Below are 18151 nucleotides of genomic sequence, written 5' to 3' on the forward strand. Positions count from 1 at the left end.
AGAAAGATTTGGGGTTTGTACAGGCACGTTTGATTTCGTGTTGATGGGACATGGCTGCAGGCTCAGTGGAATTGGGGTAATAGCAAATATGACATCACGCTCAAGAACGGGTGTAGCTGATCTCGTTCGTGCACTAACGGCACGTCTGGAATGCACATTTGCATACAACCCCTTATGCCACAAACTGAAGATATGCAAATTATGCCCTGTGATGCAAATCACACCCTCTGATTTTTTTCCCCTGCTGAAGATGAAAGAATAACAACAATGATGTTTTACAGCATTTTATTGTACAGTTTTACATATTAGTTTGTACAAAGGTTTAACAAAAACAAAAGATGTCCTGATCCGGTGAGCCCAAAAAAAAAAAACAAAAAAAAAGCAAAAAAAAGCAAAAGCTCATGGTTTTTAAAATGACCAAATGGTTGTAGTGGCTGGGTAACTTGTATGGGGGTGAAAACCCCTTGAAATGGAGGTTTTAGTAAAATAAAAAGGGATTGGGGTGTTGATGGTCAGAGTTTGGTCCAAGTCCAATGGCTTAAGATTCGGTGACAGGTTTTAGGGTCGGAGTCCAGAGGTCATGAGGTTTAGGAGCGGGTGTATTTGCCCCAGATGTGCAGCATGAATACAGATGCGATAAAGAGCAGACTCATCACCAAAACTGGAACCGGGCCACTGCAAGAAGGGAGAAAGAGGAAGAGATGAAATTACTGCCAAATCTCATTATGATCTTTTAAAAGAACAGTAAGACAGAGGGACCCCTAGTGGAGGACAGAAAGACAGACTAAATTCAGTAACTATTTCTGAAATTTACAATATGAGAATTTGAATAAAAAGTTCAGCACAAATTTCCTCCCAGTGGGCCAATCAGGACTGCCCGTCTCGATCATGTGATAGAAGACGGAGTAATTAGGATTCTAAATGCTGGCGAGTCTGATACTGTTAACGAGCTAGTCGGAAAATGTGGGGCTTTATTAAAGCAGGAACTGACCATCCCCTGGGTCGCTAGGCAGCCGTGTAACCATGCCGACTGAAGGCCCACCCCTCAGGCTTTAATTGATGTGACCTTTTCCGACAGAACTTTAATTAAGCTCAAAACACACAGACACACACACACAAAACCTAAAGAGTGAAAAATACTTTACACACATAACTCCACACAGACTCTCCTACTCTAGGAGACTCTTGACTGTAAATACGGCCACACTCAAATCCATACTGACATGTTCAGCTACTGTGTATGATGGAATGAACAGATGTAATGTTATCTATGCAAACCGGTGCTTTAAAAACAAAATCCCTCCAGAAAACGACACTATTATTGAAGTTAGGTGCAGAGAAAATGAAAGAATGGCTCTACATACAGCACACACATGTACGCAGCTGTAGGAGGGGAAGCGGCAGGGGAGACATCAAATAAAGACGGAGGTTGAGCCCATGAGGCCAATTTCCTGTCGTTAAAATTTCATGTTTATCCTTATAAATGCTAAACCTCTCAGAACCCACTGCCCCTCCTTTTCGTGTCACTTCCTGTTGAGCTGAGGGGATGAATTAAAAATGAGCATCTGTGTTGGTTCTTTGCACATTAACTATCTCAAATCAGAACCTTTTCTTATTTTGTCCTTAAGCAATAAAATGCGATTAAAAAAATATGTGATCCTTGACCACAAAACCAGTCATAAGAGTCATTTTTTTAAATTAAGATTTATACATTATCTGAAAGCTTTCCACTGATCTATGCTTTGTTGGGGTAGGACAATATTTGGCCAAGATACAACTATTTAAAAAATCAGAGATCTGAGGGTGCAAAAAAAAAAAAAAAAAAATTTCAGAATATTGAGAAAATCACCTTCAAAGTTGTCCAGATGAAGTTCTTAGAAATACATATAACTAATTAAAAATTAAGTTTTGATATTTTCACAGTAGGAAATATACAAAATATCATCATGGATCATGATCTTTTCTTAATATCCTAATGATTTTGGCATAAACGAAAAAAAGATCATTTTGACCCATACAGTGTACTGTTGGCTATTGCTACATGTGCACTCGTACTACTTATGACTGGTTTTGTGGTCCAGGGTCATGTCAAACATAATTTAATAGCTAGTTTTTTTTCACAACACAGCATAATCATAATCTAGCAATAAAAAAGAAAAACAAAGATCTAAAATCTAAAGAAGTCTTTGTAATTCAACAAATTTTAATACAAATTGGCTGACTGTATCTGAATTTTTAAATTCCCTCATTATTTGTGCTATTGTTCCATTTATATCTATTTGAATAACTGGATAATAATGTTGCCCCAACAGTGCATGTCACAGTTATGTGTATTAAGTAATTATATTAGGAAAACATCTGCGAAATATATTAAATAAAAAAATAATAATCTTATTCAAGTACATAAACTACCATTCAAAAGTTTGGGGTTGGTAAGATTTGCTAAATATTTTTAAAATTACCCTCTTATGCTCACCAAGGCTGCATTTATTTGATCAAAATCATCCAGTAAAACTAAAATTGTGAAATATTATTACAATATAATATAACTTTCAGTACATCAATGTAATTAAATTACAACTTTCTACTGTAATATTTTATAACGTAATTTATTCCTCTGACAGCAAAACTTAATGATTCTTCATTGAAACACTCTGATTTGGTGCTGCTCAATATTTTTGTGGAAACATGATACATTTTTTGCAGCCTTCTTGAATGAATAGAGTCAAAAGTTCAAAACAGGATTAATAAATGAAAAATAAATCTTGTGTAATATTATAAGAGCGTTTACTTTTTATAAACGCAATGCATCCTTTGCTAAATAAAAATATATTTGATTTTCTTCTTTGAATAGAAAGGATTTATTCTGTATTGTGTGTGAATACTCACACTTTAAGTCCTGGTGAGTCCTCAGTATAAAAGCGCCATATCCCTCCTGTGCCAGCTGATGCTGTGGATCTGCCTCCGCTGCGTGCACCACTGCTAGGGGCTTTCCTGAGGAAATCAACAAAAAAAATATGTAAGACAAATAAAAGTGTTGAGATATTATCAAACACTCTATCAGTGCAGCTAAACCAATTAAATCAAACCCTGATGTCGTCAAATTGGCAGAACAAAACACTGAACACAGCCTCATCTGTCAATTTGTGATTTACGTAGATCTAAACAAACAGTATCATGCTGATCAAATCACAGAAACATAAAGAAAGCTCTTTGATCTAGCTCGAAGTCCTTACCTCTGTCTGGCTGAGGTGCCAGCGGTGCGAGGGGCCACTGTTTTACTAGGGGACCGGCTGGAGGCACCAACATTTGTTGCACTAGCTGCGGGTCCAGGCTGGAAAACAGAAAAGATATAGATTACTAGATATTCAAACTTATATAACATTGAGATAATTCCACATACACTTTATAGTACACGTCAGCATTCATGCTAAGAGAGTGGGTCAGATTTAGACTGAGGAGCTGGTGTGGGGGTCCAAAAGAGCCACGTCTCCCAAACAAATGCGGTGATTGCAGCTAGTGAGTGAAGGAACCATATAACTTTGCGTACAAATCTACTAGCACGTAACTGAATACTATTGAAAACATCAATTCAAGTCATTACAACTCAAATCTAAGTAGCTGCTAAGCAATTAAATAACAGAACTACGTTAACTGTTGCAATAACGGTACGTTATTACAGAGCATGACTGGCTACCACATAACAATGTGCATATAATCGTAAACACGCGCAGAACACTTATTACAAAGCTACACAACTACAAAAACTACATTAAGGAACTTACCATTTTGTTTAATACTATTTTTTTCAAGGGACTGCGGGTGAAAGAATGAACGTAGTTGACTGCCTCTGAAACTGAGCACCAGCCGATCCACACCACTACAAGAGAGAGCCTATTGATGACGTTTCACTGAGAAGGCCACGACAGCCAAAGAAAGGACCATCATAGGTGCCAGTAGCGTGCCTGACTGGAACGGTGATCATGTGTGTTACATTTTAACACATTTGGTTTGGTTTCTGAACGTAGATTTGACATAAAACGTTTACAGGGATAATAACAAAAACAAATAAATTCAGCAAATGAAGCTTAGCTTCAAAATGTGTTTCTGGAAAGCTCAAAGGCGCTACAACGGAGTGCAGTGACGTGTCATGTGCGATGGATGATGTGTACGGAGCAGGGCAGACATTTTGGCTCAATCAGGAAGCCAGTTTCACTAAATCGCGAACTTTGAGCCATATTTGATCATTCATACAGACACCAGTGTTAGAAACGTAAAAGTACAGGTGAGTGTTTCCTCGTCACGATATTTTTAAACATATTGTCGGGTTGGTAACACTGTTGGCATAAACTGAATATGTGTAAACAACATATGACATTATACATGATGTTACAGTATTACTAATTAGTGTGTAGCAGGGACAGGGTATATACTGAATCTAGATTTACATTTTACTAAATATACGACATTGAGAATGAATATTGACGTTTTCTAGCTCTGAGCTGACGTGTCCCGCTTGTTTATATATATCTGCAGACATTTAATGATGCAGGACTGTAATAACATATAACAGAATGTATTAGAGCTTAAGATAGTGTAACCCAGTGACATGATCACATGAACGCGCGCAGAGACGTGTGCGCGCTGGCCTGTTGCAACAGCACTGACATGAGATATTTGATGTGTTCAAGATTAATCATCTGATAAAGACATTTTCTGCAACTTGTGTTTGTATACTTGAGCATATTTTTGGGGCTAATTTGTACCCAGAAGTCAAAAAGTGTGCCAATAAAGAACTTATTTGTAACTTGGCGTATAAAATAACAATAAAAGTCTAAGAAACATCTTCATTTAGATTGCTAAGTAAGTGTAAGTATGTGTGTGACAGATCAACAGATTTCTGTACAGCAGCAACTGGAAAATCGAGTTACTTTGTCTTGACTCAACAGGTTCTGGTCAGGACAGGATGGTTCGGGTGGTGTTCCTGCACCCTGATCTGGGTATAGGTGGAGCCGAGCGTCTGGTGGTGGATGCAGCTGTAGCCCTGCGCTCTCGTGGATGCAGCGTTCAGATCTGGACGGCACACTATGACCCCCAGCATTGCTTTTCTGAGACGCTCTCACCTGACCTTCCTGTGGTGTGCGTGGGTGACTGGCTGCCCACCAGTGTGTTCGGTTATTTCCATGCTCTGTGTGCATACCTGCGCATGATCTATGTAACTCTCTATCTTGTGCTCTTTAGTGGGGAGGAGTTCGATGTTGTCTTCTGTGATCAGGTAACTACTAATGATAATAACATAAATTATCAGTGTCATTTTAATATTACTTTAATACTGTTACAGTTTTAAAAGTATTAGCTTTTATTTTTGCAATTTCAGTATTCAACTGAATTGACGTTTTTAATGTGCTTTTGTCTTTCTATTGTCTTTTTTAATATATCTATTTAGATTTATTTATTTTTTATTTCAGTTTTAGTAATATACTTAAAGTACCTAAACGCATTTTATTTTATTTTATTTTATTTTAGCTTCGTTTAACAACACAGCTTTTCATTGGTGGACTTTAACAATGTATTGAGAAACATTTTCAAGCATAATATCTAACTTTTTGTCTGCAAACGTTCTTCTATCATTTGAATTGAAGATATTTAGACCTACACTACAAGTCAAAAGTTTTTAAACAGTAAGATTTGTAATGTTTTTTTTTTTTTTTTAAATAATTCTCTTCTACCCACCAAGCCTGCATTTATTTGATCCAAAATACAGCAAAAGCAGTAATATTGTGAAATATTTTTACTATTAAAAAAAAAAAAACTTTCTATTTGAATATATTTTAAAATGTAATTTATTCCTGTGATCAAAGGAAAATTTTCAGCATCATTACTCCAGTCTTTAGTGTCACATGATCCTTCAGAAATCATTCTAATGCTTATTTGCGGTTATTATTATTATCAATATTTAAAACAGTTGAGTTGAGTACTTTTTTTCAGAATTCTTGGATGAATAGAAAGATAAAGACATTTAAAATGTTACAAAAGATTTCTATTTCAGATAAATTCTGTTTTTCTGAATTTTCTATTTATTAAAGAAACCAGGAAAATTCTCCTGAGATGTTTTCACCATTATAATAATAATAATAAATGTTTTTTTGAGCAGAAAATCAGAATATTAGAATAATTTCTGAAGGATCAGGTGACGCTGAAGACTGGAGTAATGATGCTAAAAATTTAGCTTTGAAATCACAGGAATAAATTACATTTTTAAACATTTTCAAATAGAAAACAGTTACTTTAAATAGTAAAAATATTTCAAAATTGTACTGTTTTTGCTGTACTTTGAATCAAATAAATGCAGGCTTGGTTTATTGTAAAAAACATTAAAAGTCTTACTGTTCGAAACCTTTTGACCTTTTTGGTATGGTACTCTGAAGCATATAAATGAACTGACCTTGAAGTTTTTTTTATTATGTTAGAAGAACGAGCTAAGTAATACATTTTATATTTTCATTTATACATTTTGCTGATGCTTTTATCCAAAGCAACATTGAATTGCGAGCATTAATTTTTTTTTCAGTTTATGCATTCCCTGGGAATCAAACCCATTATCTTGGTGTTGTTAGCACAAGCTACAGAAAAGCCATCAACCAATAATATTTGAGCACAGAATAAAACATACCATAGATATTGGTCAAATAAACAGTTTAGTAGTAACTACAGAAGAATGTGTGACCTCACAATGCTGTGATTGACCAGTCAGAATCAAGAGTCAATCCTTCTCCTCACAACCACAAGGTTTAATTTTCTTTGCCAATCTCCCCCTTTCAGGTTTCTGCATGTATTCCCTTTTTGCGTTTGGCACGGCACAGAAAGAAAGTCTTATTCTACTGTCATTTCCCCGACCAACTACTGACTCAGCGTTGCTCTACTCTAAAGCGCATATATCGCGGTCCCATCGACTGGTTCGAGGAACTGACCACGGGCATGGCCGACCGCATTTTGGTCAACAGCCAGTTCACTGCAGGAGTCTTCAAACAGACGTTCCCCAAACTGGCTGAGATTCAAACAGACGTCCTTTATCCCTCTCTGAACTCGTCAGCTTTCGATGTTGAAGTAGAGGGCCTCAGTGGGCTGCTCCCTGAGGGGCGGAGCCTCGTATTTCTGTCAATCAACCGCTATGAGCGTAAAAAGAACCTGCCATTGGCACTGCAAGCGTTAGCAGCCCTAAAGGAGCATCTGTCTGTGGCGGAATGGGAGCGGGTGCACCTCGTGATGGCGGGGGGCTACGACGAGCGCGTAGTTGAGAATGTAGAGCACTACGAAGAGCTGCGCTCATTAGTGAGCTCTCTTGGTCTGGAGGACCACGTCACCTTCCTGCGCTCCTTCTCAGACAAACAGAAGCTGTCTTTGCTGCACAGCAGCACTTGTGTACTGTACACTCCAAGCAATGAACATTTTGGCATCGTACCTGTTGAGGCCATGTACTCACGTTGCCCGGTTATTGCAGTTAACTCAGGTGGACCACTAGAGTCTGTGGCCCATGACAAAACAGGTTTCCTTTGCGAACCAACCCCTGAGAGCTTCTCTGAAGCCATGCAGAAGTTCGTCACAGACCCTAAACTCAAGCAGCGTATGGGACAGGCTGGAAGAGAGCGGGTACAGCAGCGCTTCTCGCTGCAGGCCTTCACCGAGCAGCTCTACAGTCATATCATCAACCTTACCCAATAACCAATTATGACATCATAAAGGCCATTCGGCTTCGGACCAGCACACATCGAATGCATTCTGGCAGTCCGGTTTCCATGGTGGGACTAATGAAAGTATGTCGTCTCTAATGAAAGAAAAGAGCAGTGGGAGTTAACATGGCTTAAGAGTTCAATACAAACCTTGAAGAATGTGGAGCACTCGTCCGACCGAGAGGTTAATGAATTATTGTGCGCCGGTCACATTGATCAAGTGTGTCACGGCGAGGCCTGAGGATCATATATGTGTATATTTTTTTTTATGCCAAAGGCCTATTAGAGAGTTTCTCGGGCAGAAATCAATAGAGAAGTTTCTGTGCCCTCCTTGTTCACCAGTGTCTCTGCTTTTGTTTAGTGATAACAATGGAGGGTGTTAAGAGTTATTAAAGTCTCAAGCTAAAGATGCTCATAACAAGTTTGTTTGAGTAGAAACAGGAAAAGTTTTCCTAAGACACTGAAGGTCATATGCTGTATTGGGTTTGAGGTTGTTACTGACTGTGCATCTCGTCATGCTATTGATACGAGACCAAAGCCCTGATTAAATGAGATGCTGCATCGTGTTGTTTGTCTCTTGAAGCTTTTATTTTTGGATAAATTGGATATAGGCTGACCAGACATAACAGTGGTCTGCTTACTTGTCCAGTATTAAGAGCAGATCACTGTTTTGTTAACATTTCCATTTTAATTTTATTTGACAAACCGTTTTGTACTTTGCCTTTGAGCGAAGTTTCCCAAACACCAGTTATAAACCAATTTAAAGGGATAGTCAAAACAAAAATGCCAATCCTGTCTTGTCAAGAAATTAAGGTTTTTGAGGAAAACATTCCAGGATTTTTCTCCATATAGTGGACTTCAGTGGGAGCCTATGGTTTGAATGTTCAAAATGCATTTTCAGTGCAGCTTCAAAGAGCTCTACATGATCCCAGCTGAGGAATAAGTGTCTTATCTAACGAAACAATTGGTCATTTTCTAAAAAAATACAAATTTATATACTTTTCAACCACAAATGCTTGTTTTGCACTAGCTCGACTTCATGCATTATGTAGTCATGTTGGAAAGGTCACGCATGATGTGATGATTGAGGAGAAAATGAGATGGAGTTTTTCACCCTACCCAACGTTTTTGAACCGGAGTACACAGATGAGGAACAAACCACACGTGGCCTTTCCAGCGTGATTACATAATACGCAAAGTCGTAGACGCGCATCGCAGAGCTAGTGAAACTTCCTTTGCGTGTTCGCTTTGTAAACACTGGTTCAGTACTTCTGCCTAATCTGCGTGAAGTCGAGCTAGTGCGAGACGAGCATTTGTGGTTAAAAAGTATATAATTTATTTTTTTTTTAGAAAATGATTCACTAGACAAGACTCTTACTCTTCAACTGGGATCATGTAGAATCCTTTGAAGAAATATCCTGGAATGGTTTCCTCAAAAGCCTTAATTTCTTTTCGACTGAAGACAGACGTGAACATCTTGGATGACATGGGGTTGAGTAATTATCAGAAACTAATCCTTTAAGAAAGATTTGAAAAAACTAAATTACAATTTACACTTGATGAAATATTTTTGAGCTTAGCATAACTATAAAAATGTATATTTGTCATACAATTCTGTGCCATTTTAATGATTTACAGCGGGGTTTCGTTCCAAAGGAAACAATTGGTTATTGAGGGGATGAATTAAAATAAAAAATGTTGATTTTTAGCTTATTTTAAAATGTTTCGTCCTTTTAAAAATCATTTATGTCCTCCTGAGGCCCTCTTGGAAGTTTGTTAAGACCCCTTAGTTGAGAACCACTGCTTTAAATGACCCATCCACTTATACGAAACTCTGAATATCTGCGATAACCTCAGTGCACTTGGGCTCGCATGCTAAATTAATAAGTGGGAGGTGGGGGTGTTTTAAATAGGCTTTAATTCTGTATCGCAGACGGTCAGATGTATTGCCTCGCTAGCGTCACATCCGTTTTGTTGGCAGTTTGGGAGCAGTTTTTGTTGCATTTCCTCATTAACACTCGATGCGTTAAAGATGAGGACCTTATTTTTAGCCGTGCACTGATTGGGTTTTAATCATACATAAAAAGAGGGGTTATGGGGCCAGCGAACATGTAAATCAAGTGGGCACGATAACAAGGTCAGAATGCACAACCTTCAAACCTTTTCACTGTGTTAGAACTAAAGATATTTGGATGTGATTGCTGAATAGGAGAACGGAAAAAAGTTGTAGTTTTCGCAGTGCAGATGTGATGGACATGACCTGTAATTAATTGTTTTCATCAAGCCTGCACTTGAGAATACAATGAGCGAGACATATTGGGCTTCATATTGTTTGCTGCAGTCGCACATGAATTAAACTCTGGGCAATACATTTTCTCCAAACTGGCTCTGAAATGGTGCAGAAAGAAATGCAGATTTCATTCATTTATATTTGCCTGAGACACATGACACTAATTTCCAGTTGAGTATTTGCTGACTAGTGGTAAATCTTGTAGTAACAGCAGTTGTTTGGTATAGAATGGGTTGAAAAAAGGAAATGGGAATAATATCTTGCCCCTGATGGATACACACAGACAGGAATATCTCTTGACTGTTTTGTATGACATATTAGTTTACAACCATTTGTATTCATAGCCTGTCTTTTAGTGTTTTCTTATATGAAACGCTTGCAAATTATGATTTCAGATTTTACGGCTTCAATAAAATATTCCAGCACATTAGCATATATCTGGTGGGGATTATTGGTGTGCTGTGAGGGGTGGGCTTTGATTTACATTTGCGGTATAAAACAAATAAAAACCTTGCTCCGTTTTTTAAAATAGCAATCAATAACATCTCTCCGTGGCAAGTTATGAGCAAAATGATAGCCTCAATAAAACCAGTTATTTATTGCCAAAGATAAAGAAACGTTACGTGTCAAATTTATAATAGACAACGGCCCCGTGCAGGAAGCTTAGAAAATGTAATTTCTATGCCGATAAAGACTGTTACTATTTCATAACTAGTGTTTTTATTCAGGCAAAAGTGGCTTAGCGAACCATTGTAGTTTTGGATGTACAGTGGAGATCAACCTATAATTTCCTAAATTTCAAAGTCACTGCTTAGTCCTGTTTGATTTTTAAGTATATTTCATAAATCAGTTGTAATCTGAAGCACATTTTAAAAACTTAAATGAGATTTGAAAGAGAACTCTGATCAAAATTACAAAATGCTTATAGATACCTCCAATTTATTGTTGTAAATCTGGCATCTGGTGCTAATTTCTTTATTTATATGACAAACCCTATTTAACTGGCAGCATTCCTCCAATTTTCACTGAGTTTACAAGATGGCGGGCCACTCCAAGGTAAATGAAACCTTGCAACAGGAGGTTGTCCATATGAAAGCCATTGCAACAGAAGTTGGTCATTGCAAATCTGTGATTTCTCAAATATTGCAGGTTTACAATGACACAAATTCATTCAAGTCCCCCAAGAAGGTTGGTCGTCCGTGTAAGACAATGAGCGAGAAGACGTGATAATGCAGAGACTCTCAATAGGGAATCGGTTCAGCACTGCAGCTGGAATTGCTTGCTAGTTCAGTGTTGAACAGGGTAAGGATCTGTCTCTGCATGTTTAAATGTTTAAAATTTGCCTTGGTTGTTTGACATATTTAGTCATCTTCTCACCATAGGCCCCGCCCACTGGCGTTCAGTCGTTTAACAGTTAACACTTGATTATAATGAATGCGAGAGTCGCATCGTGTCATAAGCAAATAGAAATTACAGTCACTGCCACTATCTTGTCTACTCTGGATACAGATGCGTGTTCACTTTTGGACACAGTCCACGCGCTTGAGTCTGTCGTCAATAGGACAAATGGAGTGAAAGAACATTCGCTTTGATGCATTTTGTTTAAACACCTTGTTCTTATCTTTGTACAGATATCGGAAGGTTCCCAGCATGAGGAACAAGTGAATAAAAATGTCAAAAAACTCCCATCTCATTTTCTGCTTCAACTTCAAAACCGTCCTACATCACTGTTTTACCTTTTTTTGTAAAGGGCGTTTGACCTTCTTTGGCTGGAATCGTTTAGAGCAGGGGTGCCCAACCCTGTTCCTGGAGATCGACTTTCCTGCAGAGTTTCAACCCTAATCAAACACACCTATCTGTAATTATCAAGTGCTCCTTGAGATCCTAATTAGCTGGTTCAGGTGTGTTTGGAGCCAGGGTTGGAGCTGAACTTTGCAGGAAAGTCAATCTCCAGGACCAGGATTGAGCACCCCTGGTTTAGAGCCCTTTGAAGCTGCATTTTGGAAGTTCAAACTCGTGGGCACCATTGAATTCCATTATATGGGGAGAAATCCTGTAATGTTTTCCTCAAGAAACAATTTCTTTATGACTGAAGATAAGTCATGAACATCCTGGATGACAAGGGGGTGAGTTGATTATCTGTAAATGTATGTTCTGGAAGTGAACTACTCTTTTAAAACAGTTTGCTTTCAAGCACATTTATCTTGTGTCGAACCCAATGACCCCATGCTGAAAGCTTAGAAAATGTGATCTTTATTGAGTTAAAGACAATTGCTATTTTATATCTAGTGCTATAGATCAATCGATTCCCCTCGGATGAAATCATGTCCCGCAGTTGCGTGGGTTGCGTGGTACCTGAAAACGCTACTGAGTAAATGTGACTTTGAACCACTGAAGCTTTGGATATCATTTGAGCAAGGTAAACACTGACCCAAACCCCTTCTGCTTTTGCCTCCCTCTCAGGTGTTTTGCTCTGATGTAGGAGTGCTGTGTGTTTATAGAGATGGTGTGTGTGTGGTTTGAGAATGTGTGTTGGAGATGCTCATTGCCCTCAGTGATCCTGGCTGCTTTCCAGCCCTCAGTTGGCCCTTAATCAGCGAGCTGTCACTCAAACAGAAGGAGTGACACCACGCATATTCACCAGTCACCTGGGACCCCTGATTAGATGCTCAGCTACCCCCATCCGCCCTCCTCGGGCACAAAAACAACTCCCTTTAGAGTCAACTACACAAACCAAGCACTATTGATGCCCATCGACTTCAGCTGTCCCATTTCTATCACTCTCAAAAGTGTTTAACTGTATTACAGATGTGCGTTTACAGTAAATGCATTTTCATTTGCGCATTTAGATCCTGTTGTAATCAGGAGGAGCGATCGCGTGACGCTGGCAGCGGTTGGCGGAGTGACAGTGATGCCAGTGAGCTCTCGGCCCAGCTGGAGATCAGCGCTCACCTGAGGAGGGGTCGCGTCAATCACCCATCCCGTCCTGCTTCCCGCGCGCCCCCCGACACCGCCTATTTACCCTCAAACAAAAGCGGCGTTCAACTTGAAAGCGCTGCGCGTGTGAGCGGGTGTGTGTCGCGATGGCAGAATAGATTGAGCTGTCAGAGCAGTTGCTCAGAGGGAAGATTAATAACCAACACAAACAATAACGTTCCCGCCATCACCATAAATATGCTAATGACCGTTATCAATACAGCAGCTAATGGAAAGCGCCGGAATTACAGAGAGGGCACGAGGGTTAGCCATTTATTCACAGACCGCTCTGATAAACCCACAGCGCGGTCCCTCAATAAAAGCACCCACCCTTAAAAGCTATCAGCTCGCGAGTAAGACAACACTTCATTGTGCGAGTGTGTGTGTGTGCGTGCGTGCAAATGGAGAGGTAAAGGAATATGCGTGCCAAGGATTTAATTAAGAGTCAACAGGGTGAGCTGAGCTGTTGGTTTGGGAGGGAGAAACTCAGTTGTTGAGATAATGACATTGTGGACCACTGATGTTTATTAGTAATTGGGCATCTGTTTTAGAAGCTGAATGAAACTCAAAGAGAGATAACTTCTATACATCAAAATAATTTTCTTAGTCTGTAGACTACTTTTTAAGACTCCAATGACACAGGTTTTGGAGAATGGATGAATGGATGTATTTTTGTTGTGTTTTTCGGTAAAATATATTTATGAAATATATATTAAAATAAATGAGAAGGCATAGGCTATTTAGGCTGGAAATTGAATTATATATTTGAAGTTTTATCCCTTGCCATGCACTGAAAAATGTTTGTTTTTTAAAACAGCGAAATTGATCTACTGTAGGTATATGTTTCAATCAATAAAACATTTAAGTTTACCAAACGGATAAGAAAAAAACAGTATCTAAACATTATTGAAACAAGAAAATTGTATTTGAGAACCATATTTTAACAGTTTTTTTCCAGAGATATATTAATTCAAGATATGCTACCTTAAAAAAAAAGTTTTAAAGTAAATGCATTAAGATTTATGCTTGAAAATGATGAAAATAATTTGCCAATAGTAAATGATGTTCAGTTATGCATTGGCAAAGAAATTTTACGTTTTTAAGTTACACAAATAAATCAATTTATTAATTAAAAAACAATAAATGATTTTAGTTTTATGCTTAAAACAAGAACAAAACAGCAAATAAATAACAAAAAAACCTTTAAAAGGATAGTTCACCTATAAATTAAAATTCTGTCATTAATTACTCACCCTCATGTCGTTCCAAACCCGTAAGAAATTCATTTTTTTCAGAACACAAATTAAAATATTTTTGATGAAATCTGAGAGCTTTCTGTCCCTGCAAAGACAGCGACGCAACTACCGAGTTCAAGGCCCAGAAAGGTAGTAAGGACATGGTTTAAAGAGAGTTAATGTGACATCAGTGGTTCAACCTTAATTTTATGACGCTACAAGAATACTTTTTGTGTGCAAAGATAGCAAAAATAACAACTTTATTCAACAATTTCTTTGCTTCCGTGTCAGTCTTTGACACACGTTCATGGGGTACTCTCGTGAACTATCCCTTTAATTTTGAAGACGTGTTAAGAAATGTAGCTTCTCAAGTATATTTTGTTCTACAAAATGTAATACACAACACAAAAAATCTGGTTAAGGAAATATTTTTGTGCAGTTGTCGAGCTATACAGTGCCTTGCGAAAGTATTCATACCCCTTTTTTCCATGTTTCGTTATGTTGCTTCCTTATGTTAACTGTTTTAAATTACTTTTTTTCCACATCAATCTACACTCCATGCATCATAATGACAAAGCAAAAACAGAATTGTCAACTTCATAAATGTATTAAAAATAAAAAAAACTGAAATGAGTACATTGCATAAGTATTCATACCCTTAACTCAGTACTTACCTGTAGCTGACGCACCTTTGCAGTCTTTTTGGCTATGATGCAGCGAGATTTACACATCAACATTTGGCAATTATCTGCAGTTTAACATAATGCAGCAACATGACAAAAACATGTAAAAAAAAAAAAAAATTATGAATACTTTTGCAACGCACTGTACATATGCATCTTTGTTGATTTCTTTCTCTAACATTTTGTAAAGGGTGACTTGGCCATCCCTAGAGTTTTTAGGGTGATGCTATTAACTGAGGATGTGTTTAGTGAATGTGTACATAGAAGCCTTTCGTTGGAACGGAAGTATTATTCAGGATAATAAGGTCATTGGGGACTGTTCAAGAAGTGGAGGTTCACACTGGCATAACGCTTCATTAACATGGACTAAGTGATAGAGTGATCTCACAAATAACTGAAAAATCACAATATTTTAAACATTCCCCCTTTTTGAGATAGGGTTATGAATATATGGTTGAAAGCAAAGGAACGCCAAAGGAGTGCTGTCTAAGTCACTTGGACTGAGTGGAGAATGGGAAAGAGGAATTATGGGCCAGCTGAATGAAAAACACAACTTTAACAAGTTCCAGAGGTGTGAATTAAGCACACACTGATGACTCTTAAAGAGTGTGTAATTGCTAATTGGCTCATTACTGATCTCTAATGGTTAATTGTGTTGTTGCGGATGGCCAGCTATCACTCAGATTCCCATGAGAGCGATGAAGGTTATATGATTTTAATGACTCACTGAGGAAACACAGAGAGTTTACAGCTATTGTGAGTGTGATTTTGCGCTTGATAAAATGATGCTGTCAAGCCGATGATAAAAACACGTATTCTGAAAGTAAGAGACTAACACAGTTTTCATGAAAAAATTTGATGATCCTGAGCTGAATATAAACCAAAACATAATTTATTTTAAGCAAAATCAGTGCTGTGCCATTTGGTAGACTCACTCCCAGTACATTCTCACATGCACCTTTTTGTATTTTAACAACCCATATGACCCCACATTTTTGTCATGCTTCATCAACCAAAGTGAAATTTGACATATTAGTATCACACTAGCCCTAGTAGAAGAACTATACCATCTAGGCCCAAAAAACATTTATCTTCACTGGCAGTCTTTAAGAAGTAGCCGTGTATTCTGCAGAAACAACAATATGTAACATTAATATAAATTACGGATATGTCATTATATTACAAGAGACATTTTACCAAAACCCTAAAAAATGCTGGGTTACATTCAACCCAGCACTGGGTGAAATGTGGACAGCAATAGCTAAATAAAACTACCCAGAAGGTGGTGTTAAACATTTAAACCAATCGCTGGGTCAAAACAGCCCAATCACTGGGTTTGTCCATATTTCACCCAGCGCTGGGTTGTTTCAGTCTAGCACTGAATTTTGGATTTAGTTTTTATGAATGAATTTTTTTTTTTTTTCAGTCCGTCTTTTCAGTTTAGTCTTTGTTTGTTTTCACTCTGTAACTGTTAGTTTCAGTATTTTGAGTGTTTTATAGTTTCTAGGATTTATATGACTTTTTCCTTTGAAAGTAAAAATAATATTTGTTTAATGAAATAAATCTGAAATTAAATCAAATAAAATACAACTTAAAAAACTAAAATGAAAATTAGATATGTTGCCTTGTTTTAACTACGAAGTTTTAACTACTAAAATTATAATAAACAGTTCAATCTGAAATAAAATTTAATATAAATATTAGATGAAAAGCTTAAATTAATAATTAAAAACTGAAGTTATAAATACTTAAACTACTAAAGTACTTAATTACTTTTTTTTTTTTCTTTCAAACGAAAAATACAAAAGCACAGATCAGAATTACTAACACTTAAGGTAAAATTAAAATGAAAGCTGAGAATAGGGTAAAAAAAGCTATTTGTAACTATGAATAAATACTAAAATAGTACATAAATAATGCCAAAATAACAAATTTATGGTGTGAAATAAATGTTACATTTTCTTAGTCTTTGACAAAACAGCTCGAAACAACCTAGCTACAGAACTGAGTTAGCTTTTGGAGATCCTGCTCCAGCCAGGCAGCTACCATTAATGCTAGCGGATGGCTTTCATGACTTATTTCCAATAATCTATTTTAAGTTTTTGCAACTCAACATGAAACCAATCATAGAACTGTTTTAATACAGAAGGTAAAGAGGACAACTAAAAATGAGGGCGTGAGAAAGAAAAAAAAGATAGGAAGAAATCTGAGGGAGGTAAAGGCAAGCAGCCAAAGGAAACAAGAGTGAGTCAGTCCCCCCAGTACATCAGAACCCGAAGCCATTTCTTAATCTTTCCGTCCTGCACTCCCCCCTGTTGCTTGTGCGCCTGCTGTGTGTATGCAAGTGTTGAGGGCCGATGTTGTCAGCTGTCAGTTACAATATTGACGCTGATCAGGCTCAGCTCTGGACACTGAGCTCATAAAACCAGTCTCGGGAGGAGTGAGCGTGTATGTGTGTGTACCTGAAGGTGTGAGGGTATCTCCTGGGTGATTTTCACTAGCTTAACCTGCAGTAGGGCTGTAATTAACTGGGGCTAATTATTGGCAGGCAGGGGTTAGGATGCTTATGAGAGATCCCTGTGCTGCCTGTGCAGATAATCACAGCTTAGGGGCCTGTCAGAGGGTAAACTCAATGTGTGTGTGAATGTGGAAATACTAGGAAAGCATCATCGACAGATTCAGGTAAGCGAATAGCCCCACCTAGCGAGATTCGACATGCTAATTTGGCTGTTCTACAAGCATCCTGTTCACATCCAGGAAGCTAAACAGATGTTACGGCTGCATGAAAGTTGACCGCTAATGTGCTAACAAACGTAAGTATCTCAATCCTTTTTTCTGAATGCCTGTAATGAAATTGACAGCAAACAGCAGCTGTTGAGCTGAATTGATTTCATCTCTTAATCATCATTCCCCTATTTCCTGTCATTTGAACAGACGCATAGCATATTCAATTAGCAACTGAACCCCAGCCAGCAATCTATATCAGATGGAGGAGAGGCGAGAAAGAAGGGTGGAGGGAGGGGAGAACACATGGGAAATCACTGTGCGCCGCGGCACCGCAAACATCTGTACCGTGATCCACAGAGGAGCTGCTGAGATACTGAAGGTCAATAGAGAGGGGTCAAACAGGACAAAGACACTTGGATGTGTCATTTCCTCTCATAATCCCATTGTTCTGTTTTTTTTTTCCAGACTTTCTCTTTTTAATACTGAATTTGTTAAAGGAATAGTTTACAG

General features: G+C 37.9%; 2 protein-coding genes across 2 annotated transcripts; one reads left to right on the forward strand and one right to left on the reverse strand.

The window, feature by feature from the left end:
- Positions 1-268: 268 nt before the first annotated feature.
- On the reverse strand, positions 269-3938 carry sec61b (SEC61 translocon subunit beta). Its single transcript, XM_051131865.1, has 4 exons — positions 3786-3938; positions 3237-3334; positions 2890-2994; positions 269-675 (listed from the first exon to the last, which is right to left on the reverse strand). The coding sequence occupies exons 1-4, from the start codon at positions 3786-3788 to the stop codon at positions 588-590; spliced, it is 294 nt and encodes a 97-aa protein (XP_050987822.1). The 5' UTR covers positions 3789-3938; the 3' UTR covers positions 269-587.
- Positions 3939-4032: 94 nt separating this feature from the next.
- Positions 4033-8296, forward strand: alg2 (ALG2 alpha-1,3/1,6-mannosyltransferase). The gene is made up of 3 exons (XM_051131864.1): positions 4033-4285; positions 4950-5275; positions 6823-8296. Exons 2-3 carry the CDS (start codon positions 4967-4969, stop codon positions 7720-7722), a joined length of 1209 nt encoding a protein of 402 aa, XP_050987821.1. The 5' UTR covers positions 4033-4285; positions 4950-4966; the 3' UTR covers positions 7723-8296.
- The last annotated feature ends 9855 nt before the right edge of the window (positions 8297-18151 follow it).

This window comes from Labeo rohita, chromosome 16, assembly GCF_022985175.1.
Source record: "Labeo rohita strain BAU-BD-2019 chromosome 16, IGBB_LRoh.1.0, whole genome shotgun sequence".
NCBI classification, from domain to species: domain Eukaryota; kingdom Metazoa; phylum Chordata; class Actinopteri; order Cypriniformes; family Cyprinidae; genus Labeo; species Labeo rohita.

What these genes read in the sequence shown, in the direction of transcription:
- sec61b (XM_051131865.1), bottom strand. An exon ending in GGCACCTCAGCCAGACAGAG is followed by an intron (nt 2,995 to 3,236) that starts GTAAGGACTTCG and finishes TGATTTCCTCAG; the next exon opens with GAAAGCCCCTAGCAGTGGTG. An exon ending in GACTCACCAGGACTTAAAGT is followed by an intron (nt 676 to 2,889) that starts GTGAGTATTCAC and finishes CCCTTCTTGCAG; the next exon opens with TGGCCCGGTTCCAGTTTTGG.
- alg2 (XM_051131864.1), top strand. Translation starts at nt 4,967, where the DNA reads ATGGTTCGGGTGGTGTTCCTGCACCCTGATCTGGGTATAGGTGGAGCC. An exon ending in ATGTTGTCTTCTGTGATCAG is followed by an intron (nt 5,276 to 6,822) that starts GTAACTACTAAT and finishes TCCCCCTTTCAG; the next exon opens with GTTTCTGCATGTATTCCCTT.